We start from the raw sequence: 24,573 nt of genomic DNA on the forward strand, positions 1-24,573 counted from the left end.
CTCCCGCCTTCGGAGTATTTGAGACAATACCCAAATGCAAACATTCCCCTACCCCGTGTGCTGCCTGGCTCATCACTTAAATAAAGGCCAGGATAAGCAAAGAGTTCGGCTAAGGACCAAGGAGCAGATTTTTCTTTGAGGTATTTAAATGCCAAGGCATAACCAAGCTCCCAGAAGGATTTTCAAAAGCAATTAGGAAGCCAGGTTCTGAGAGCTCATTGGTCCTCCCCAGATTCCTGTAGGGTATCAAATTAACTGCATCCTTGGACATCTGCATATCTCTGTTTCCTTGTGCTGCTTCTGCTAGGGATTGTCCTCCTTGATTTCATCAGGGGAAAGCCTTCCTTGTCAAGAGCTGTGAAACTTCTTCCCATTCTCTGGTTCACCTAGCTCCCACCAAAAAAGGGAAAGCTTATCCTTCTCTCCTTGCTTAATGAAAATGTTACTGCCCTATGAACTGTTTTAACTGAAATAGGAAGAACAGCACTCAGCCCCTTGGCTGTGGCCACACAGGTCTTTGTTGTGCAGAGAACAGTTTGCTTTGATCTGACTGAGGCTTACTTGTCACAGATTTCACTGCAATGCCTCTCTGGTCTGATAGTGCAGATTTGCAGTTTCTTTTTTTTCGGGTAGAAATCCCCCTCAGGTTGACAAGCGACCAAAAGAGGTCGCGGCGACCGCCCCAGTCCCATTGCACAGTGATGGGCCAGACGCTGCCCTATTCACACACGCATCTCTGCTGATCTAAACCGGGTTGCCTGTGTAGCATCTTGGGACTGCTTGCTGTTGGTATACATTTCGTCCTCGGAAACACGACACTAATCTATCGCACAAAGGCTGCAGAAGAATTGCCAAGATTTTTTTATTTACTTTATGAAAGAAAATTTTCCCTTGATGCGATAAATACTGAACATGACTTTTGCTCAGGCTGCAAATAGCAGATTACTTAATCACCTAGTTAAATACCTGTTTGTTTTGTTATGAAGTGAAACTTTTGAGCAAGATCAAGTGGCTTCCTGCATCCTTAAAAATTAAACCCCAAGGAAGAACAGAGCGAAGGTAGCTCCAGGGTCACTTCAACACGCCAAAGCTGCTGCGTCCCACTCTCCAGTGCCCCACATTAGACGTCCCTCGCCCCGTCCCTGTGCCGGCGCTAACGCCTCTGCAGCCTCCGGACGGCCTCGGCGGGAGGACGGCTCTGGAGAGGCGGGCGGTGCGACCCGGTGCTGGCGGGGGCCCGGGGCCGCGGGGGCGGGGCCAGAGCGGCCCGGCGGGGCCAGAGCGGCCCGGCGGGGGCCGCGGGACCCGGGGCGGGGGCAGTGGGAAGCGTTACGGGGGCAGCTGCGAGCCGGGACGGCCCTGGAGAGGGGGGGAGGTAGGGGGTGGCGAGGAGCCGAGGGGGAGCCAGGGCGGCAGGGCGCGGGGGGCTGCTCGAGAGGCACGTGTGTGAGGGGGCCGGGCGGGGCGGGCGCGCTGCCCCTCACCCCTGCCAGGGCCCGCCGGCACCGCGGCGAAGGACGCGGCCCGGCCCCTCGCCCCCGCACGGGGCGGGGCTGGCCGGTAGCCGGCGAGCGGGCGGCAGGCCGGGCTGCCGGCACCCCTGGACAGGCTGGCAGGCCCTTGAGGTAAACGGGCCGGCGCTTTTCTCGAGCGGCCGGAGCAGCGAGCCCCGCTACCGCCGCACCGGAGCGCAACGGCCCCGCTCCGACACGGGCTGTGCCGGAGGAAGCCCCCGCGCCACCCCCGGGCCCAGCAGCGCGCTGCAGCAGCGGCTCACAAGGACCGGCGCGGCCCCGCGCTTCCCCCCGGACCCCGCAGATCGCAGTCGGCCGCCCCCGCCGGGAGGCGGACAGTGCCGCCAGGGCCCGAGCGGGCCACGTCTCCGCCTGACCGACAGACAGACCGACCGACCGACCTGCCTGCCCACCCCCCCGGGGCGGGGCCGTCCCCCTCACTCCCCGCAGTGCATTTGCCGCGGGGGCCCCCTCGCCGGTGACGTCACTGCTGCCTAAAAAAGCCGCCCCGGCAGGCAGGCCGGCCGGTAGGGCAGCGGCACGGCGGCACGGCTCAGCAGCAGCCGCCGCCAACAACAACAACAGCAGCAGCAACAACAACAACAACAACAACAACAACAGCTGCCGCCGCCGCCAACAACAGCCGCCGCCGTCATGGTGTCCCCTGTCACCGTGGTAAGTCTCGCCGCGCGGCGGGCAGGGGGAGCGGGACCCGCGCCCCCTCCCACGGCCGCCGGCAGTGGCGCTCTCCCAGACGGTGCCTCCCCCCCGCCGCGCCGCTGCCCCCTACCCGGTCCCCGGGGCCGGTGGCTGCTCAGCCGCCGCCTCTCGCCGCTGGCCGCGCGCTCCCGGGGCGCGAAGCAGCGACCGTTGGCCGGGACCCTCCGCCCCGCGTGCCTGTGTACGCCCCCGGCGCCGCAGCCCCTGCCTGTGCCCCTCGGCTGCGCGCAGCTGCGCCGGCCCCGCGCACCCCCAGCCCCCGCCGGAGGCGGCTTCACCGCCCGGGCAGCGGCGTTGGCTGCGGCTTGCGTCGCCCCCCCCGGCCGGGCGGACCTTGCTGCGCCGGGCGACCCCCGCCGGCCCCTCAGCGGCTTGCTCGGCGCTCCCGGCGCCGGGGGCCGCGTCCCCTACCTGCCGCGGGGGCGGTCATGGGCCCCCGGGCGGTCGTGCGGTCCCCGCCGCCCGGCCGGGGTGCCGGTGAGCGTGCGGCACAGCCGGGCCGCTGGGGCTCCCGGCGGCGGTACCTGGCCCGGCCCTGCAGGGAGACGGGGCTGCGCTTCAGCGTCGACAGAAGGCAGAGCGCCCGCCGGGCAGAGCGGCGGCGGCGCTGCGCGTTCGGGGTGCTGCTGGGGTGCTGCTGGGGTGCACCCCGCCGGAGCCAGGGGCCTGTCCGGTGCCCCAGCAGGCACGCGCGTCGCGGGAGCGGCTCGCGGTGGTGCCCCGGTGCTCCGCTGCAGCCCCTGGGGAGTGCTGGCACCGTGCTTCCCGCCGGGTCCGTCCCCGTCCCCTTTTGAAATATTTTGGTTGGTAGCCAGTTCGCTGCATCCCCTCCCGCACGTATAGACCTGGTGACTTCCCCGTTCTTAACTCACAAATCCAGCGTGAGTATGTGTTGGGAGGGGTCTACATAGTTCAGGACAGAAGGCTTTACCTACATGAGAAATTACACTTTAGGAAGGGAACTTGGGAATGAAAATGACACACACGCTTCCCTTCCCTTCCCGCTCCCCCCCCCCCCCCAAAAAAAAAACAAACCCCAAACCAAAAAAAACCCCCGAAACACCCTGCCTTCTTTGCTTGCCCTTTTGACACATAACAAAGCACTGCTCTGGCTTCCTCCCTGATGTACCGACTCTTTGCTTCTCCAAAGGCAAGTTAACACAGGTGTGAAGCTGCAGAGAGCTGGAGGGATGAGGTGACCAAGAGCTGTGACCAGCGCTGCAGCTGTTTACCACAGCTGTAGAGGTGGGAGGAGAGGGTGTCTGGTCCTCCAAAGAGCTCATAAAAAAAACCCCTGCAAGCCTTCAGTCTGTTAAGGAGGAGTTCTTTGCACATCGCCTTCAGTGGGTTTTCACATTGCTGTTCCTCCAGAGGAGTGCACTGTACGGCTCCGGCAGCGGCTGTGCTGCAGCTGTGCAGGGCAGTGGGAAGGGTGTCATACAGCAGCGTGCCCTGCCCGGAAGGGGAATGCTGTGTGGCCCTTGCACAGCTGCCAGCTGGGGCAGGGGGCAAGAAGCAGGCTGGTTGTATGGCCCGGGGGCTCCCTCTGGTAAGTCACTTGCTGAAGGGAACAGCAGTGGGCAATTGATCTGGCCTCAGCTACGTGCTACCCATGGGGCCCAGCCCTTATCTCTTACCACACTGCCTTTTGCTGCATAGACAAGCCAGATGTTCAGAGCCAGCGTGGCTATTGCTGCTGTGACACACGATGGGGACACCCTCCATGGAGGCAGCATCCGAGGCATCATCAAATTAGCCAGAGGAATTTGTCTACAGTATATGTCCTCTGTTGGTACACTGCCACATCCGCCTCAATGGGGAAGACCCTGGAAGAGCACAGCTGAGAGCGACATGATTTTGCTTCCCATTTTCAAAGCAATGGCCTTTGTACACAACTCAGCATAGTCCCAACTACTTATACAGGAAAGCAGGTTGTGTGCCTCCTCCTCTACTTCAAGACAGTTTTGTAAGAAAGAGTCAGAAACCCTGAGCTCCAGGTCTGCTGTACAACTGATAGCTGGAAGAAACCACGCAAGGAGGTGTGGACTGTGGAGAGGAAGCTAGGGAGAGACTGCAGCTATAGGACTGCTTGTTTGTGCTGGCTGCCAGTTGTGGATTGTGGCCGGGGGGGGGGGGGGCTGGCATGTCTGCCCCATGTGCAGGGAGAACCCGCGGCACTGTGCAGAGCTAGCCAACCTGTTGTCTCTGGTGCCACACAATTCAGATGTGCTGAGGGGGCAGCATGCCCACAAATAAACAAGTCTGGGGCCAAAATACCTTTTAACGTATTACACCAGGTCCTCAGCTGGGATGAAGCTCTGGGGTCCTGCTGATGCCAGAGTCTAGACTTGCGTGGTGCTGGGCTGTGGCAGAGAAGATGAGTTTGTCTGCTGAACCTGTTCCAGCTGGGGGGCAATGCTCACTGTGGTTGGAAGTCACCTTGAAGGGAAGCTTTCACTGCTTACTCTGCTAGGCAAGCAGGAGCATCCTTCTTAAAAACTGTTATTCTTGATACTGCTCTGATCAAGAGCTGTTTTTTTCTGCACAAAGCAGTGTGGGCTGAGAGCCTGCGGTTGGACAGCTGTATTAATAAATGGTGCATTTACTTCAGGGTATGTGAGGTTTAATTCCCTTCTTGTTCAGTCATCACTGGTCCCATCTTAATACAAGTCCTTTCTGAGACAGCCTCGTTAGTGATTTTTGTTCTGTTTTGTCATGGTCCACCCTCCCCTTGTCATCCCTTTCCCATCCCCCTCCATTGGTTAAGCAGTTTTTAGTGTGAGCTTGTGGGAGACAGTCCTTGCCCTAAGAACCTTTCTGCACAGGAGGCAGCATGATTGCAAGGACCACAAGCGTGCAGGACATGAGCCTGGAGATGCACAGTCATTCTGGCGTTTGCATAATGCTCCTTGCTCAAAAGGACCTTTTTTTCCCCCTAAAGATAGGGCTAAACTTAGTGTAGGGCTTCACAGCACCTTGAGGAAAGCAGAGCATGGGAAATACAAATACGTTAATTAGCTGAGAATAGGTCTCTTTTGGGGGGCAGTTGTAGATGATATTGGTGTGTCTTTTTTCAGCAAGATGAACTATGGGCTCTCATCCCTACAGCATCCCCTCCATACCTAACTTCTACTGGGTCTAGCGCAGTCCTGTGTGTGGGAGGGAGGTGAAACTCCCTGTTTGGGACAGATTTTTGCCCCGAAACCATCCCTTAATCCCCCTCCCTTCCCTTTTGTCCTCTGATGTATATGCATCTTTAAACAGAGACAGCAGTGTTGGGGAAGAATATGTTGTCTGGCTGCATTAAGGAAGTGGAGCCCTTGGCCCTCTCCCCCCTAGGTGGGAAGCAGCCAGCAACCCTTCAGAGAACAGCCCTTGTTGACCCCCTGGGTATATGCAGGATGTCACTATGAGGAAGTATGAAGGTCACTTACAAAAACGGGGCAAAAACCTTGAAAGATATGATCTGGAAGCGTACTCACCAGTGACAAACATTGAATAGGGCTGGAGAATTGGGTGAGTATCATTTGAATTTCTGAAGAGGGGCCAAGCCACACTGATTGAGGCAAGTATAGAAACCTGATGTAAGTCACATTGCTTAGAGACTGTGCTATGGGCAACTGTAGCAGCAGTAGGTCTAAGCATAGTTTTAAAGGTTTATTATAAAATGTGTACTCCACAATTGTCACACTGCTGTTCAAAACCAGAAGGCCAGATAACACTTTGAAGTATTTCAGCCTTTTCTTCTTAAATACAGGATGTATTATTTCTGCATTAATCATTAGTGTTAGCAACCATCTAAATAAGAAGTAACTCTTACAGTAGAGAGGTTAATTTTACTTGTCTTTGTTTATAAGTAACGTTGTTGCTTTCATTGTAATTTTGCCCATTACTTAAATACATCACAAACTGGGATTTTACTACGCAGGAGGCTTGTGGACACGAGGCGCATTTATATACCACATAGATGATTATGGAAAAAATTGATTTGTATAAAACCCAAATAAATTTCAATAAATTATAGAAAAGATTTCTAAGCATCTGAACTTGATGAAATAAGGGAGGGAATCATTATCTTAGGTAAGCTTAGCTGAATCTTAGTAATGTTTGTCAGTCACGCCTTTTGGGAGAAACCTAAAAGCTTTGGTCCTGCTGAGCAAAAGGCTGTGCTGATTTATGCCAGCTAGAGCCCAGGCATAGTGTTACATGCCACAATTTATTTTTTCAGACTGAACTTGCATATTCTTGCTATGACATCAACATTCTTTGCTGTAGCTGTTGCTGTGTGAGGATGGGCTTAGATATGGGTAGTTGAAATCGAACTGAAATTGGAGAGTAGAAAGTGTGGGCTTCTCTCGCGCTCCTCCCAGTCCCAGTGTGGTTGCATTAAGCAGTTAGTGCCGACTCCTGCTGCAGGCAGTGCTGTAGATTAAAAGCTTCATTAACTCAAGTATATCACTCAAGTCACATGTGTCTGTTGTTTAAAGTGTGCTTTCTGCATTAAGATTATGGGTCCAGTTCAGAAGCCTGTACTTAACACAATTCCTCTGAATGGACAGACGCGTTTCTTCTGTTCTCTTTTCCTGTTCGAGCATCTATTTCCAAAATAAACTGAGTGTGACAGAAAAGCCAAAGTTATCTTTCTCTGTGGGTAACTACATAATACTGAGGGAATAATAACTCCAGTGAAATTAGACTCTTAGAAAAAGATGGCATCTGGAACCCGTCTTCTGCTAGCATGTGGAAAAACTCTTGAACAGAAAAAAGATCAGTTATGTAACTCCATTCCCTCCCAGGGGCCTAAGTGGCTATTATATTAGCACTTATTTTTTCTGCTGCCCTTATGTCACATGACGCCCATTAGATTCATCATTACAATGGAGATGTAGGTTTTGCTTACTGCAGCATGCCCAAATGAAGGTTATTACTTCTTCTAGCCCACTTGTGCCCTTCCTATATCCATTCTTAAACTGCCATAATCCACATAGTCTTTAAGCTAATGACAGGTTTCTGTATGACAAGTGTGTCAGTCTAGAGCAGCCCTCCTTGTACTGCTGAAGGTGAACAAGTATCCAGGTGACATGGAGCAGAAAATTGTGTCTAGGAGATGACATGCCACCAGAGCTGAAAGGTGACAGATGGACTAGGTGAGAGCTTTTCTGGATGATTTGAAGTGTGCTAGGGTGGGAAGGATTTCAGATACCTGCAGAGTGTCCAGGGGTTCGCACCACAGCCTCTGACCCAGAACTGCACAAAAACGTGTTTTTTCTCTAAGTGTAGCTTGTGTCCCTTGTGTTAATTTGATGTTGCAGGCAGACTCTTGCGTTGCAAATCTGCTAGCTCATGAGGATGGTGGCTGTTTTGATTCACCTTGCTGTGAGCTTATGGAAATGTCTTTTTGTCTACCAGCAGGCTACACTTTCTCCCAAAAAATGAATTCCTGTAGATTACTGCTAAACATGCCAAGTACTTTCCAAGACTGAGGGGAGATGAGACTAGCCATGTTACTGAATTGGCCTTGGGACAACAAACATTGAAGTTTGCATGGTGAGGTTTCTTTTTTTGCTCCTCACCAGACACCAGCTTTGGAGACAGATGCTGCCAGTTGGCATCAGGCATTACATTTCCCATTATGTATCAACATAAGTGCATTTCTACTAGCTGCAAGTAGCCTCTGATTGAATCATTGCTTGAGACTGAGGGTAAGTTTAATGTTAAGCCAGCTTCACATTTTTCAGCACGTACTAGACACACCAGGCAGATCCTCAGCCTTACGTGAGCCATTTTGTCTCCCATGGCTTCAGCAGAAGTAGGCTTGTGCTGGCTGAGACAATAGCTTGGCTACTATATCCATCTTTGCTTGTGTCCTTCAGTTTTTCTTACGGCATAAATCGATAGCAGTGCTGACTTGTGCTCCATTGCAAGAGAAACTAAGGAAGTTTCACGGCTTTTGCCTGGAACCCTGGTATAAAAGTGTGATGACAAGTTTATCACTTAATTGTGAAGTTTCCACTGGGCTAATCTCCCATGGATCTGTGGACTTGCACCCTCAATATAAAGGGCATAACACTGGTAAGCAGCTGCATGCTCATTCGTGAGCATGGTCTGCATTTGTATACGCAGCCTGATTAGAGCAGGAGTTTTGCAAATAAAACCCTTGATATCTTAGCATGAATCCTGGGAGCATGTGGGGTAGTGTTTGCGCAGGGTAGTGTTTGCACTTGCCCGCTCCACCAGTGTTGAGATTGCGTGGGAAAGTCCAATTTATCGTCATGTGATTTGTGTCTCATACTGACCTGCCCAGGTCAGAGCATCTTGGCACAAGAATAGATAATGGAAATAAAATCTGTTGACTCCACTGTCATACTTTGACCTTATATACACCTGTCTCATAAAGCATATTGGTCCCATAATGTGAGGAGAGCTGCTGCTTTTCAGTAAGGTACCAGAATGGCCCCTCTCTAAATACACATTTTTATTGTGGTACATTGCTATTTTTCCGCCTAATTCTCATAGTGCTTCACAAACTTAGCATTTCAAAGCTTTCAGCCTGCAGGATATGATATGCAGATAGAACTTCTCATTCAGCTTTCCTTTAGGCACAAGAGAAGCTGAGCTGTCCCTCCTGGGTTTCCCAGCACAGCCCTGCTAGTTTTTTCCAGATTTTGCTGATCATATTGCAGTTCCTTGTGAGGATTCGTATCGTGAAAGTCTGTTATGTAAAGCTGCTAGCTTTCCCAGCCACTGGCAGCCACCTCTCTCAGTTCTGCCTTCCTGCTGCTTTTGCAAAAACCTTACCTGCCAGGTGTGCACAATCTGTTGGGTGAGCCAGAAAGGTGAGCTGCAAAAGTGCCTTTTGGGTGCCGGAGGTGGTTTCACCCTTGGCATGTCTTTAGGAATGGCTGGTAGGGCTGGTACAGCCTGTCATGCTGCCTGCTTTTTCTGCTACCCAATGGCTCCTTAGCTGTTATCATAAAGGGCTGTGACAGCACCGGTGCCTGCAATGCTCTTCATTTAGTCCTGCATTATTCCCCATAGCTGGTCGGTAGGATGAGGTCTTGAAGTTGCTTCTGGACGGAAGGGCTTGCCTTGCCTCCCAAATAACCGGTCCCTATCAGCAAAACAGCATGTGGCAGGGCAGAGCTTTGCCAAGTGCCTGTTTTCCCTCAGCATCCATTCTCCCATGGATCCCCCCTGCTGCAGCCAAACGACAGGGTGGCTGGGGCCCTCCAACGAGTACATAAATGTTGCAGTGGGTTGTGGGCTGCAAATAAGGCTGGAGATGGGAGAGTGAAGGCAAAAGTTCGATTTCAGCCCTGGGGACAGAACACTCTAAATGCAGATCCCTCACTGCTACTACCTAGATAATGCTTTGAGCAATGTAAAACCTAACACTTCTTCCTGGGTAACAGAAATCTGCATTCTCTTTCACAGAAGAGTGTGATTATAAATAATGACAAGTCTCCTGAGTGTGTGTGTTTGTAGCCTGGAAACCGTCCCCAGGATGGGTTGTGGAGACATTTCCATAAGCAGTAGAAATTTTTAATCTGGATTTTACTGTGACAAGCCAGGTAACTGCCCCTTCCCATTCTGAGAGAAATTGCCTGGGACAGCTACTGACTGTGCATTTAGGGTGCTGGCTAGCTGGCTGGCTGGCTCCTGAAGTTCCCTGTGGCTTCACAGCATCCTCCTGACACCCCAGGCAGCAGCAGGGGATGCAGCCTCCCCTGACTGCTCACTGAGCAAGGGTACCTGCCCTTGCAGTGGCAGCACTGCAGCTCCGAGGAGCAAAATGAAAAGACAGACCTGTTGTGGCTCAGGTTTTTAAACATCTGCAAGGGTTTCTTTTGTGAGTGTTAAAGCAAAGGAAATGTTCGGAAAGGGTTGCTTTCCGCTATGCAGAAAGGAAGATCTGGAAGCCCAGGAGGGAAAAGTGATCTTTGCTCTGAGATAAGATGCTGGCAGGCAAATGCTGTGTTTTTGCTTTCATTTCTGAGAGCCAGTGGACTACTCTGAAAGCATTAGTCTGTGACAACAGCTCCTACAGCCTTGCAGGGACTGTATTTGAAGTCTTGGTTTAACGTTGTTGGTCACTGACAATGGTACGTTGCTGACCGTACTCAGAAGGCAGCTATAGGATTGCTACGGACATAGTCAATCGTTACTACCGCAGATTAAGAAAAGGTTTTTCAAATAGCCTTGCTTGTGGTCCTATGCCAGTCCAGTAGACAGGACAGATGATGCTTGGTAACGGAAGAAAGTAAAACCAATCCAAACAAAACAAGCCCTAGCAAAAACCACATACATCCAAGCCGAGTCTTTAGTTCAGGGTGAAATGTGTTTGTAAGTTGATTTTTATGAGTTAACAGCTGCTAAAGAAAGGCTTCGCCATCTTGAAGGCTTCCCTGCAGTCCCAGAAAGCCAAAAGCAGACACCGCAGTGACTTTGTAAGGTATTGGCTGGTGTGGCAGTATCCCGCTGCCTGCCCTGCCAGCAGTAGGTCCTGCACAGCAGAGGAAGGTCCCAGAGACACTGCTGCATAGCTCGTTGACCGCAGTTAGTCACGCTAACATGATTCCTTCAGTACAGGAGATACCTTCACGGATGCTCTAGCTTCCTTAACCGCTGGAGGGAACTTCATGGCCCAGTGTCTCAAGATAGCTTTGGGCAATGTCATGGTTTAAAAGGCAAGAAGCAGGAGTTGGGTCCTGGTCCACCGTGTGGTGCAGGCAGTGCTCTGATGTGGTGGGGCTTACTTCCTTGGCTCCAGAACCACCTGCCTCTACTTTAGGCTGTTATGGGACTGTTCTCTCACATTTCTAAGGCCTCCTGCAAGGAGTCTTCTGAAGGTGAGACTCCAGTTTCCTATTTGTGACTTCCTCCCACACTATTTTACATCTCAGGTGTTTGCAGATGCTTTTTTTTTTTTTTAACTTGTGGGTATAGCAGCAGAAGCCGTGATGTCTGAGAGCTCCCAGGTTGCACTGGCTACTAAGCCAAACTGGCTTCATCAGTAGCTCTGTGAGTGTGGTCAGTGTGACTGCTCAGCACCTGTTGTTTTTTAATTTCTTCATTAAGCACCTGAAGACAAGACAGGAGTGCTGTTGTATTTGTATTGCAGCTTTGCTAACACAGTCTTGGTATTTCTACTTGAGTGGCTGTTTGGCTACTCCTGCCTCAGTGCAGGCAGGGCAGAAGTGAAGGCTGCCTGCCCCTGTTGCCTGTTACCACTCATGTCCTGCCCTGGCCATGGCACAAGGGTTCACAGTTGTAGCTATTTTGTTGTCCTCTGGAGAAGGCCACAAAGCATGTCCAATGCTTCTTTTACCTTCCTGAGCCATTTATTTAAATGTCCTTCATACATTGTGCGTTCAGTGCAGTTTCCTCCTAAAACCTATCCTAGACAATCCCCCTCAGAAATTTACTCCCACACAGAAGAAGACAGGGCGTTTGGCGGTAGATCGCAGCATGGCTAAGGCAAAGCATGGGGTAGCACAGGCTTCTCTTAGGCAGTGTCCACGGCGAGGGACAGACAACAGTCTGTGGTGGAGAAGCCACACTTGGAGAGCAAACATCAGGGAAGGAGACCTTTGCAAACGGCCACGTCTGCAATCTGGCATCACTGGCACTCCCATGACGCGATGAGCCTCGCTCACGTGCTCCCCAGATGGCTTGGTACAAAACGTCCTGTTCTTGACAGTCGCCTGCTGCTGCTCAGCTGGGTGGCAGCGTCCTGCCCCTGCTGTGCCCAGGCGCTCTGCTGTGCTGTGGGGCCTTCAGCTGTGGTTTCCCCTGGGAGAGGCTGGTGCAGGCACGTGCCCTGCTGCCGCGTGGCTGCGAGGAAACTGCTGCTACAAATTTCTTCCCTCCTTTCTGCATCTGTGGGGAAGACACTCGTCTGGAAGATTTTAACCTTGGTGCTGATACATTTTCATTCCCACCATGGTTAATCCAGAGATTAGGTTGAATGTTGATGTGACCGCAAATCAGCCAGGATTTTGGCTTGGAAATGAAATTTTTTGTTGTGGTTCTCATTTCTGTGTGCAGCTGTGTGTGTAGCAGCCCAGCCCTGCACAGGGGCCCTTGTTAGATGCCAGTTTGATTAATCCTCATCCACGGCCTGCTCCCGGATGCCTCCACCAAAGGGCAACTTTTCTGATGCCAAGAACTTGTGCAGCAATATAGCTGAATTCACCACCCAAGGACTGTTGAGGGCCTGTGCCAAATTTTTAATTGTATTTTTCTGGCAAATAGCCATACATTGGTCTTAAGAAAAAGAAGTCGAGGATTTCTAGCTGTCAGCTCTGTGTCAGTCTATTGTGGAGCAAAGCTGGGAAGTGCAGCCGGAGCTTACTTTGCTTAACTGGAGGGAGGAAGAGGGTACCGAGGCTGTTGGGTAGGGGGAGGGATGAGAGAAGCCAAGGAACTAGCCCAGTTTTGCAGGAGGACTTGAAGAGACCCTCGGGGTGGAAGAGCTGCCGCGGACACACTGTTCCTGCTGCATGCAGCCAAGCTGGGAGGATGGTCCTGTTGCAGGTGGGAAGGGTTCAGGCTGAGCCCTTTTCCTTCTGGCTCATGCTGAGTGACAGAGGCTCTCCTGTCAGACAAAACCACAATTTTTTGACCACTTGCGACTAGGCCCGGCTGGACAGCTGAGCACGAGCTGAGTTTCACTGCATTACCCTTGTTGGGGAAATGGAGGCCCTGAGGGGTGCTGGGGAGTGCCAGCAGCTGCTGTAAAACACTGAGAGGCCTGGTGAAACTCATTGCATGGCATAGGCACGATGGAGACAGGGTTATCAGCACGCACGTTCCCCCAGAGGCAAATCATGTACCATCTTCTGGGTGATTTATTACCAATTTTACAAGTCCATTTTAGATTAAGCTTCTACAGTCTTGCGTCCACTTGAAGGGAGGAGGGTTTATTTATTACCCTGAATTTCCTGCAGCATGTGGAGCCTGTTTAGGAGCCATCTGTCCTGGTATGCCTGGCCCGTGGCACCTCCAACACAAACATAAACCCTCTTACTAATTGTACAGATATGTTGCACCAACACAGTATTTCAGGCAGGTTGATTGGCTGGTTCAGTAACTCCTTCCCACCCTCCATAAACAAGCACTTTTTCTCAGAATTTTATTCACAAACAACTTGTGGCAACAAAGGGGAATCGGTTCTTCCCCAGGAGCTTGTTTACTCCTGCAGGAGAGCAGAGTTGGAGGTGAGGTGCTTTGCATTCACCTCGTCCTCACTGGAGTGTACCAGCTGGGGCTGTCCCAGCCAGCCCTGATATTTCAGCAACCCTATGGAGCAAGAAATGCTGACTGCATGGCCCCTTTATGTCTCATCTGTCTCATCGATCTCCTCCTCTCTCACTTTTGCAAGCCGCCCAGGAGGGATGCAGAGCTGAGCAGCCAGAGTGGCCACTGGGGCCTTGGGTCTGTGGCCGAGCAAGAGTCCATGCCAGAGCTGGTCATTGTGATGGCCCATGTCCAGCCAGGATAGGGAAGATGTCAGTGGTGAATCTGGGTACCAAACAGCTGAATCCTCCCTATCACACACACGTCTGGTCCCTTGCCTAAAAATTCCCTCTGTTGTATCAGTTTCAGTGTGTATGCATTCAGAAGTCTTGGGGCTGCACTGTCTAGGCAAAGGTGGGAATGTGCAAGTAAGCTCAGGAGGATGGCAGCTCTTCAGTCAGCTCACGCGGGTTTGTGGCCAGAAATCGCCCAGCACTGCTGTGTTCCTCCTTGGTTCAGCAAAAGCTGAAAGGTTGTTTAATTCAGGGGAAAATCTGCTGCCTCTGGCTAGGATCTGTGCACACGCAGGCTTCTGCTTATGTTCTTCTCATTTTGGTTCAGCACAAAGATGGCTTTTTCTGTAGGCTCAGCCTCATGGGGAATTGTGTTGATTCCCTGTTGCTCTGTAGGTAAGAGCCTGTTGCACATACATACACTTTGTCCCAGTTGTGGTCCATCCGCTGGCTGAAGCAGCTCGCTCTGTGACTCGTTGCACAGAGGATTGTCAGTGCCTTGCAAAGAGCCACATATTCTGGGGAATGAGAGACACGAGCTGTGGGCTTGCAGTGGCAGCGTAATACATGGCAACAAAGCTATGTGAATATTTATCGGCACACAACTGGGGTTAAGAGCTGTTGTCACAGTAGGGCAGAACGAAGGTAGGATCTGCAATTCGGGATGCCAAAAGCCAGGAGAAACAGTTCAGCTATGGATATATAAAAATGGTACCTGGCCAGGCAAGGCTCAGGGAGGGATGGATGGAGGACAAAGGCCCAGCTTTTTTTGCAGTGCGCACAGTTGTGCTCAAGTGCTGCTCAGTGGAATAGCTGGGGTGTTATTTTTTAAAATGCTTTTCCTGGAAAGCAGCATTTCACAGCCCAGTGGGCATGAGCCATATCCCTGCAGCAGGTTGGCATACAGCTGGTGTCTGGAAGAGGCTGTATACTCATTTTATGTGCAGGCTGATTCAGGGGACTTGCAGAGAGAAGAGCGTTATTTTTGTCAGTCCTTATTACCTGGAGTTACTTCTTCAGGTCTGCCACTTTTCCTCTAACTGTATTTCTTCATTGGCTAGCTTAACCTCTCAAGATGTCTTACACCAATAACAAATCACAACATGCTTGGAATACTTGTGTGATGGTGTCATCTGTCACTGTTGAACAACAACAACAAGGAAATGAGCAATATTTTGAACAGGAGCAGAATGAGAACACACAAAACTAGAAGGGGTACTGTCAACCCGTGAATCCCTAGTAGGGAGGTAGATATCCAAGCTCTGAGCCTCCAGAGACCTACCATGTGCCAGTGCCATGTTCCGTTTGAAGATCACAGAATCACAGACTGGTTGAGGTTGGAAGGGACCTCTGGAGGTCATCTGGTCCAAAACGTCTTGGTGAGAGCCAGGGCACAACTCCTTCTAGTCTGCCTAAGTCTTGGAGGGTTAAATTTGATTTCATTGGATACAGATAATTTAATAAATTATACTTTCACTGTAATTCCACAGAGATAGTGGCTTTACAGCAATTTAAACTAATTTTTAAAGCCTCTAAGAAACTTAGTAGTCATAGCAATTGAGAAAATGCCCTAAGTTTTGCCCAGTTTAGAAATTCAAAACTTGGAAATACTGTCTTATTGTATTCAAGATGTGTTCTGTACTGCATTTCAGCAGAGAGCATATTAGCAGTGGACGCAGAATTTGTAACTAAATGGCAAAACCCAGCTTAAAGCTGTGAAAATTACATACATTAGCAAAAACGATCTTGTCACTTGCATGAAGTGCTTTCTTTTCCAATGCCATGGCACAGCCCTATCTCACATTCCATCTCTGAGACACAGCTGCAAAGGAGATGGGTGGTTTGATGCAATTTATCCACGTGGCCAAGAAATGTTCCCTTCCCTGAGGTACAGGCAAGTCCAGTCATGGGTTGTGCTTGGCTTTCCTCAAGCCACAGCCTCCACTCAAGTTGGTACATAATTTCCCAATAACCAGCCTTGAGTTGTCCTCCAGGTGGCAAGTTGCCCTATCATCTCTCCCTGAGGCTTAGCCATGTGACCAAACAGAGGGAAATCCCCCAGCCTCACCCTCTGGTTACCTCGGCTTTTCTTGGGAGATTTCTCCCAAGGATTTCCAGTGCCACACCATTGTGGCAGGATGTACTGCCCAGCCCTCAGCTGCACAGGTACCTCTGTCTCAGCAAGTGGTGTCCCTCCTGAGGCACCCGTTTTGGTCAGAGCTACAACGGGGCTCCACTGAGCTGCAGCATTCAGTAATGGGCAAGGGCATGTCTGGAAATAACTCTTTTCTACAAGTATACTTGTAGAAAAAGTGTTGAGGAATAAAGTGTTAATGTTGAGAAGGCTGTAGCCCTTCCAGATATATGAGGTTATTTTTTATAAGAGGACTCCGTTAACACTAAATTTTCCAGTTACGGGTGAGTTGCTGAGACTGGAATCTGACCCCTTATGCCTGAAAAATTCCTTATTATTAGGATGGAAATAATACAAACAATACAAACCATTATTTTAAAATTATGCTGGCTGGGCATGGAAAATTCACATTCAAATAGTAAAAAATAGCAGTTTAAGTTCACTAGGCAAACATAATCTTTTGGTACAAGTGCATATCTTACATTCAGTAAGGCAAGATTCCTGGGGAAAATTACAAGTGTAATTAAAAACCTGTCTCATCATGCGTGCACACAGGGGAGGACAAGCTGTGATTGTAATGGTAACTGCTCCTAGCAGGTGTTTTTCTCTTAATACGAGGTATTAAAAATTTCCTGTGTTTATTAACCCAGATACTCTCCTGTATGCTTCTAACAGTGCCTCTGTGATATTTTGCAAACAAGGCAGAAGTTGGACTATATCCTTGTCTTCAGAGGTACAAAATTACCCACCTTAGCTGAGACCATTACAGGGACCTGGAGCACTGCTGATGTTGCAAATTCTTTTGCACTTTGTAGCTCTGGAGGTTGTTAAGTTTTCTGTGCTGAAGATCTTGGGTTCATCACAGCATGGTGGAGATCCTCCACAACTGGTGGGGGAGAGGAGGAAACCCTGCTAGAAGTGCTGTCATCTCTTGTCTGCAACTGTGAGAGGATGAATGTGATCAACTACGTTTTTAACTGGGGGGGAAGGGGGGGAGGAGGCAGAGCTGGATCCAGGCACTGGCTTTGGATAGTCTGATGTGTCACTTTAGAAGGGCAAGGTGCTGGGTCTCAAGATGGGAAGATGGGGGAAACTTGGCTCCACTCTTCCCCCTGTGATACTTAATAGTTCCTGGACAGCCTCAGTGCTGTGAGACTACATGGGCTTTTATGACTTTTATTTCAAGTTCATTTGCTATTTGCTGCCAGAATTCTCCCAAGGAATGCAGACAAGAAGTGGTAAATGGTGATTAATTTAGGCAGCCTAAGTAGAGGAGCCACGACAGGCTCCCCATGCAATACAAGAAAGTTAATGGCTTGCTGATGTCCTTTTGTGAGTGAATTGTATAGCCTGGTTGTTTAATGGAGTGTTTAAAAACTGTGTTGGCAATAGCCTATGAATAATGTATACAGGAATAATGAAATACCTTACTGCTAAGAAACGGCTGATATGCTGGGGAAATTTCTATCGGATGCGAGCACAATTCTGAAAGCAATCTTCTTGGGATGCCCTTTATTTAGGTCTTCCTACTTTAGAGATTGCATTCCCTTTTAAGACACTGCATGTGAAGATGCTCTTCACTGCCTTTGCCTCTGTCTTCCAGCTTCACCTGACTCCCTTGGCTTGTGTTTGTAAAAGCTCCTGAACGTTGATGAGTTTAGGCTTTATTAACTGAGCACCGTAAGCATGGAGATGCTGTGCAGTCTTCAGCCATTCTAGGTATCTGCACTGAAGCACACTGCATCAAAGAAAGATAGCTGCTGGGTTTGTGTCATGGCAATGCCACACGATGCAGGGAGCATCCCATACATTGGGAAAAAAAGACTGATGTTTCTTTTGCAGGTTTTTGGAGCATGGGCTCCTTGTGTGAGACAAGCAACCTGAGAGTGTCAGACATGGACGTTTGGGTTCTGAGGAACTTTGAAGTGTCAACCCAGCTCTGATGCCTCTAAATTTTCTCCTGTGTTCTTCTCCAGTGCGTGAGGCCTCTGTGTGCTTTGGCCATGAGTAGTGGGAAGTCGTGGTACTAAGCAACTAAATCTTGCTTGACCAAGGTAATGAGAAGATTGAGAGTGAACGCCTGTTTGCAGGGGAGCTTTGGAGGTTGTACTGCCTTAGATGCAGGAGGAAACAGGCCTCCTAAAAGACTCCTGAAGGGCAGGCACATGAGGCAAACTCTTCCTTTGCTCCTTGTTTGGGCCCTCAGCTGCACTCCAGGAGAAAATAAAATCATAGCTTCGTTTCTCATTCAGGGTTTTCCTCACCTGCACTGAAATGCAGAAGTATGGCAGGGGGGCAGGTGAATGCAGTGTTTCTTACCACCGACCAGAGTGGTCTCAGCCAAGCGTATGTTGAGAGCAGACCCAGCCTGTGGAGTCTGTAGCTCTGTGCCCTGCCTCTGCTGTGGCTTTGTTGTGAGTAGCCTGGTGCTCATGCTGCATATTTGTGTCTGGATATACACAGTAGAGCCCTGAGTCAAAATGTTTCCTGCAATCTGGGAGCTATATTATTAGTGTAATGCTAGGACAAAGCAACATGTGATTGATGTTGATATTACTCAGCTGAGGAAGTGACATCCTCACCCGGGAGGTTGATGTGGTAAGTTCTGAAGTCACATGGCGATGCCAACAGCAATGTCCAGGCATGAAGCTACAGGGCAGGAGAGATGAGAAGAGAGGTTGTATCCTCAGGGTGATCTGCAACTGCCTAAGCAAGAGAATTTGCCAAAATGGGATGGAAGATTTGCACTTTTGTTGTCTTGTTTGCTGCTGGGATATTCCTGGGGAGTGTGACATCTTCTCAGCTTCTGGAAAGGAGCTGTATCAAAGAGGTTAGTTTAAACGCAAGAGAGGTGGCAAGGACTGCCAGAGGTGTTTGACTGATGGCCTACATGTTTTCAGTAGAACAAATAAAAAGAAAAGGTATCTAAAACTTTCTCCATCTCCACCACCCAAACCCCATCCTGCCAGCTGAGAAGTGTTTTCAGCAGAGGGGGTCACAAAGTTCTAGGCTGAGGATCATGGTCACATTCAACCAGTCTCTCTTGGGATAGATATGCTGGTAGTCAACAGTACACATGAAAGAGCAGCCTGCAAAAGGAAGGAGATAGTTCTGTTATGAAGTTTATTCCACTGATGCTTCTGATGATCCTATTCATTTATCTTTTTCTAATGTTTGTTTCCTATAGGTGAAGAGTGAAGGCCCCAAACTGGTGCCCTTCTTTAAAGCCACTTGTGTCTATTTTGTTCTCTGGCTGCCAACTTCCAGCCCCTCCTGGTTCAGTGCCCTCATCAAATGTCTGCCCATCTTCTGCCTGTGGGTTTTCCTTCTCGCTCATGGAATTAACTTCTTAGTGTCACACCGGAGTGCCAGTCGCATCCTAGCAGGACTCATATTCTCAGCAGTGGGAGACGCCTTTCTCATCTGGCAGGAGCAGGGCTACTTCATTCATGGTGAGTGCGGTGTCAGTCCTAAAGGGGTGCCAGTGTCCAGCTGTTACCCTCTTTATTTAGTGATGAGTCACTGGGCCACATGTTTTGTTCACTCATGTACAGCTTAAGCCTCAGGCAATGGGAAACACTCATACCTTGGCTAAAATCTGTCATGGCTAGAGAAGTCACATCATGAATGAGTCTTTCTCTTGAGCTTCTCTTGAGGTTAGAGAGGTAATTGGGGCAGGTTTGGTTTCCTGGCACGTGCTCCCAGCATCTCAGCTGGCTGGAACTGGGAAGGTGGCGTGGGCAGAATCCTTGGGGAAGAGAAGGAAATGCTCTTGGCAGCTCCCATGAAGCTACAGGAGGTATTCACCTCCTCTTTCTCTGCAGGGAGATTTGTCAGCCCTTTGGTACAAGGATCAGAAATAGGACACATAGTGCAAAGGTGCTCAGTGGCAAACAGGTGGAGAAGACCCTTATGTTTTGATAGATAAGCCCGTAGCCTGGGGGAGGTGTTTAAGTGGATACTACAAACAAAAGCATCAGAGATCTTGTCCTGCTTGCGGGTTCATCAGTATGAATCATGCAGCCTGTTGTACAAGACCTGTCTGTTTTGCAAGGCATGTAAACGATGAGGAATCAAGGACAAACCTTACCACAATGGCCAGACAAAAAGATCCACATCTCTCAGAGCAAAACAAGCTTGTTTGATCTTGCTAGTTTGCAGACTGGAACTTAATGATTTAGATTAATCATTTAAAGCCACGATGAACCTGCCTGCAGCAACATTCTCCTTGGCCTTAGACTGTCACAAGAAATCAGCAGCAGATGAGTCCTTCACTAAACTGACTGGTCAGGTTTCTCAAGTTAATTTAACTAGCACAGGGATCTCACCTAACACCCACCATTAACTGGCTGCTGTGACTGGCCCACTGGAAAATGTGATAAAAGGGACCTTTTCTGACTTGTGCTGTTGTCAGCTCTGAAAGTCAAAGGGTTATTTTTTCCCTCTTTCAGGTCAGTATTTAGCTTTATTCTGGGATTCCCACAAGCTCTTTCTTTATGAGAGGGAAGTGTGTGCAATGCCAGACAGGAAAGGCCAAATGCTCTGAATCTGGTTTTAATCCTGCTTCCCAAGGGCTTATCTCAATCTCATTAAAAGTTCATGTAAATTTTTTTACTGATTTTAGTGGGGTTTAGATTAGGCCCTGAGGACTGGATCTCTGGCTGCACCTCGGGCATGTTGCTGAGGAGCTCCAGCCTTCTCTTGGGGTGCCATCCCCTTGGGGCTGAGTGTTGGCATTCCCACTGATTGGCCTCTTCCTAACAAGGGTACCTGGCTCAGCACAGGTCACCTCAGCCCGACTGCTTGTGCTTCTGTTTTGCCTCCTGGAGTTGCTCCTCGAGCTGTGGCTTGTAAAACATTCAAGGCCTGATTCTCACCACAACTGTTTTTCTACATGGAATCTTCCATTCCCATGTAGCTGGGATATGTTTGAATCCCCTCTCCAATCTAGCACTAGAGGAAGATCAACCAGTCACAGCAATTCAGTATCTGGTTAATGTGTTTTAATCTGCAAGTAAGTTGGATTTTCGACCCTAGTTTTACAACTGAGAAATGTTGCTTTGCGGGTTTAGACACATTTTTCTTATTACGGAGAAGAAAAGCTCTCTTGGAACATTCTGAAAATCTCTGCTTTCATCCTGGCTGTCTCCTGCCTCAGTCAGTGCTAATCTGAGCTACTATCTTCAGTAGGGAAGTGTTAACATTTGCATTTCAGCTGCTAGCAGATAAAGTGCACCACCCCACTTCATCCTTCACCTCTCCTGCAAAAGGTATTTTCTCCTATTTAAAACACAGCAGGCTGCGGTTGTTCACAACTGACAATATTCAACTTTTTGATATCATCGTTCATGGGAATCTGAAATTTCAGGAGACTAAGGAAATACTACATAGAAATGTACTTTCTTTTCAATTTCTACAGCTTTCGGGCTGAAGAAAAAAAAAGGTTGAGAACTGGGGAAATCACCCAGGAAATCTTTTGAGATAATGAGTTTATAAAAGCACATTTATTCATTACTTTATAGGGAAGTGAGAGCCTGGGAACTACTCCTGGCACACTTGACTTTTTTTCATTTTTGCTGTTTCAGTCCATTAATAACATGCTATTTTCTGACTAGTGTCTTACTGCACGTAGAAGATTCTTCACTGTGGTAGCATCCACCTCCTTTGCTAGTAGGCACCTAGAAACAATTTATGCATTTGTTGAAGAAGACAGGGACTAACCAAAAGGCTTTATTGCTAGCCTGAGGGGAGACTCCAGGGGAAGGGAGGGATAAGGAAACCTGGGGGAAGGAAGCGGACAGAGAGAAGAAGGGCAGTTCTGCCTGATGTGGTTGGGAGGACCAAGCCAAAGGCTGAGGAATGCACTCCCCCTCCCTGTGCAGCTGTCACAGGTTTCCCCAGTTCCTGGCTTGATTTGTGGATGTTGAATGAGCAAATCTGGGAGCTGCCTCCCTTGTTTGTAACCAGCCCCACCGTGTATCGCCAAACTCCTCCTGCCTTTCTGGGCTTCTGCTTGGCTTCTGCATCCTGTCCTCCTTTCCTCCTCCTTGTTGCCAGCTGCCTGCATGAAGGACAAAACATTCTTCAGTTCCCCATCCCAGAAATCTCCATATAATGCCACTGAAGGAAAAACCACCCCTCGCTGCTAGGATGAAGGAACTTCTCCTTATGAGCCCAGGGCTCTAACCTCTCCTGCATTAAACACTACAAACAGCTCGTCCTATATTCCCACCTTGGTTTCCTCGGTGCTGTGCCCATGATGTGTAGTAGCGCTATGAAACATCAACTTCTCATTGCCCTCCTTTGCACTTCTCTTCCTTCCCCTTTACACTGTCCATTTTCTCTAGCCTCAGCTTGCAGATCAGATCTCTGCCAGCCCTCTCCCTCCTGTGGGTTCCCCTCTCATGCCAACATGGCTGAGCTTTCAGTGGATGTCTGATCTGGTCCTCCCCAAAGGCAGGGAGACACTTGCCCTTCTCTGAGCTGCCTCAACACAAGAATATTAGGATGAAGAAATGTCTGCCAGCGGCAGGTTTTAATGACTGCCCTTTACACCACAGCATCATGCTTTAAATGCTAGCCAGTGTCCTGCTGGAGGACTTGGCTTCCCAGATCCTTTTCTCCATTTCATGCTTTAGAGCTGCCTGAAAACTTTCAGTTATTCTAGTAACCCTGCCAGGATAAAGTGGGGTAGCCTGCAGCTGCACCACGTGTGGGTCGGGGAACCAGAGCAGCAGAGGAGCTGGACTCAGTTTGGGGCCCTACAACTGGCGTGACAGCTAGTAGTGAGCAGCTGTACAATACACTGTAACATTTTTTGTTAAATGGATTAGTGGCAAGTGAGCAACATACGCACGGTACCTTCTGACACCCACATCTGGCATTTCTCAGGGGTGTTGCACTTCAAAGGGAAGCTGCCGTTTTATTTTCACTGATTCATTCTAGCTAAGGTTCATCTGAATTTTGCAAATAGCCATAAAATTGTTGGCAGAGTCCCTGAAAAGAAGTCAGTGCAGTCCCTGAAATATGCCAGCTGCTTCTTTTCAGCTTAGGTTTCTCCTAGCTATGAGCAGAGATGAGTAGAAGCCAGATTTAGTCCCCGAGTGCCTTTGGATTTTGTGGCTTAAATACAGTCAGGCTTTGTATCTGGGTTCAGAGGGATTGGTATCTTCTTTCACATTTTGTTCCTACACTGCTCTGGTTCCAGCCTTCCCGTTCCACATGTGACCTGTGAGGAAAACACTTTGGACAGTCAGAGGGGATGATCTTTGGTATGCCTCGCCCCTACCCTTCCATCCGAAGCAGGGGAGGAGGAACAGCCTGGAACACAAGCTTTGTTCACCTGGCCTCTCAGCAGGAAGGCTTGCATCACAACACAGCTGTACTTGGCTGCAGCTGTAGATGCGGGGGCTTCGTTCTTGGGGTGGGAGCTTGATGCCGAGGCTGGTCTCCTCTGCACAGATTTTTATACCCAGATTGTCCCAAGTGGTCAGTATGGTTCCCACTGATTACCAGTGTTAAGGAGTATAACGCTTCTAAGCCTGTGCTTGTTGTGGTATATTTAAGACCCAATATTGCCACATTTTCTTCCGCTGCCAACTGTCAGTTGCTGATAAAAGGTCACACTTGCTATGTCAATGCCTCTTTCCAGGTCTGCTGATGTTTGCCATCACACACATCCTGTACTCCTCAGCCTTCGGCATGAAGCCTTTGGACCTCAAAGCTGGCTTGTTGATGGGCCTTGTCTCCAGCTCCTGTTATGCCTTCCTGTACTCCTACCTCTCGGGCCCATTCACATACCTGGTAGCTGTCTACATCGCCTTGATCGGCTTCATGGGCTGGCGAGCAGTTGCCGGCATGCAGCTGTGCAACGACCTCTGGACATGGACCAAGCTGTCAGCCTGCATCGGTGCGATGCTGTTCATGGTGTCAGATCTGACCATTGCACTTAACAAGTTCTGCTTTCCTGTGCCCTACTCACGCTTCATCATCATGGCTACTTACTATGCAGCCCAGATGCTTATTGCACTGTCAGCTGTAGAGAGCAGAGATGAAGAGGACTTCAGAAAGAGAAGTTAGATGGAGTGCCAATAATCTGTGAACAACGTGCGTTATATCTCAGGCGCTGTAGCTGCATTCACCCCTGAGAGAGATCTCCATTTCTCTGAGCACACTGGTGATGTTGGTTTTGCTTCTTTGAAGCATTACTTCTGGGGATTTTTTTTTTTCCCCAATGGCTTTCTCTGAATACAGCTTACTTCAGTGTGGAGTCCACATCAGAAAGCTTAGACTGTCCCTGCAGTAGCTACTCATTCAACTTTTCCTCCTTTGAAGTGCTGTACTACTGCATTTTAATTGTTAGTCTTGAAACTGATGCTGAATGTCTGAGAAGGGGAGGGCTGATGGAAAGGAGGTTTGGCCGTGCACTGTGTTAGACTTGCTTTTAATAGTATACTGGCAGACAGGCACAGATCTCTACTAAAGTCAAAGGTAAAAATGAATTTAACCGATGCTTGTCTCTTTTTGTGCATTACAAACTCCATATGCAAACTGAAGGTATTGCCTCTGCTTAGAGGAAGCCTGGAGGTAGACAAAAAACAGTGTGCCCAGATGAGGGCTGAGCTTTGGAGTCAACGGCAGCATGTGGGGCAGCCCCAGCAGAACCAGAATGAAA

General features: G+C 49.4%; 1 protein-coding gene across 1 annotated transcript; it reads left to right on the plus strand.

Annotated features, from left to right (window-relative positions):
• Window positions 1-1,585: 1,585 nt before the first annotated feature.
• On the plus strand, window positions 1,586-24,396 carry TMEM86A (transmembrane protein 86A). The gene is made up of 3 exons (XM_040609821.1): window positions 1,586-2,189; window positions 19,087-19,351; window positions 23,551-24,396. The coding sequence occupies exons 1-3, from the start codon at window positions 2,169-2,171 to the stop codon at window positions 23,976-23,978; spliced, it is 714 nt and encodes a 237-aa protein (XP_040465755.1). The 5' UTR covers window positions 1,586-2,168; the 3' UTR covers window positions 23,979-24,396.
• Window positions 24,397-24,573: the final 177 nt, after the last annotated feature.

Source organism: Falco naumanni, chromosome 10, assembly GCF_017639655.2.
Source record: "Falco naumanni isolate bFalNau1 chromosome 10, bFalNau1.pat, whole genome shotgun sequence".
Classification (NCBI taxonomy): domain Eukaryota; kingdom Metazoa; phylum Chordata; class Aves; order Falconiformes; family Falconidae; genus Falco; species Falco naumanni.

What these genes read in the sequence shown, in the direction of transcription:
- TMEM86A (XM_040609821.1), top strand. Translation starts at nt 2,169, where the DNA reads ATGGTGTCCCCTGTCACCGTG. An exon ending in TGGTGTCCCCTGTCACCGTG is followed by an intron (nt 2,190 to 19,086) that starts GTAAGTCTCGCC and finishes TGTTTCCTATAG; the next exon opens with GTGAAGAGTGAAGGCCCCAA. An exon ending in GCAGGGCTACTTCATTCATG is followed by an intron (nt 19,352 to 23,550) that starts GTGAGTGCGGTG and finishes GCCTCTTTCCAG; the next exon opens with GTCTGCTGATGTTTGCCATC.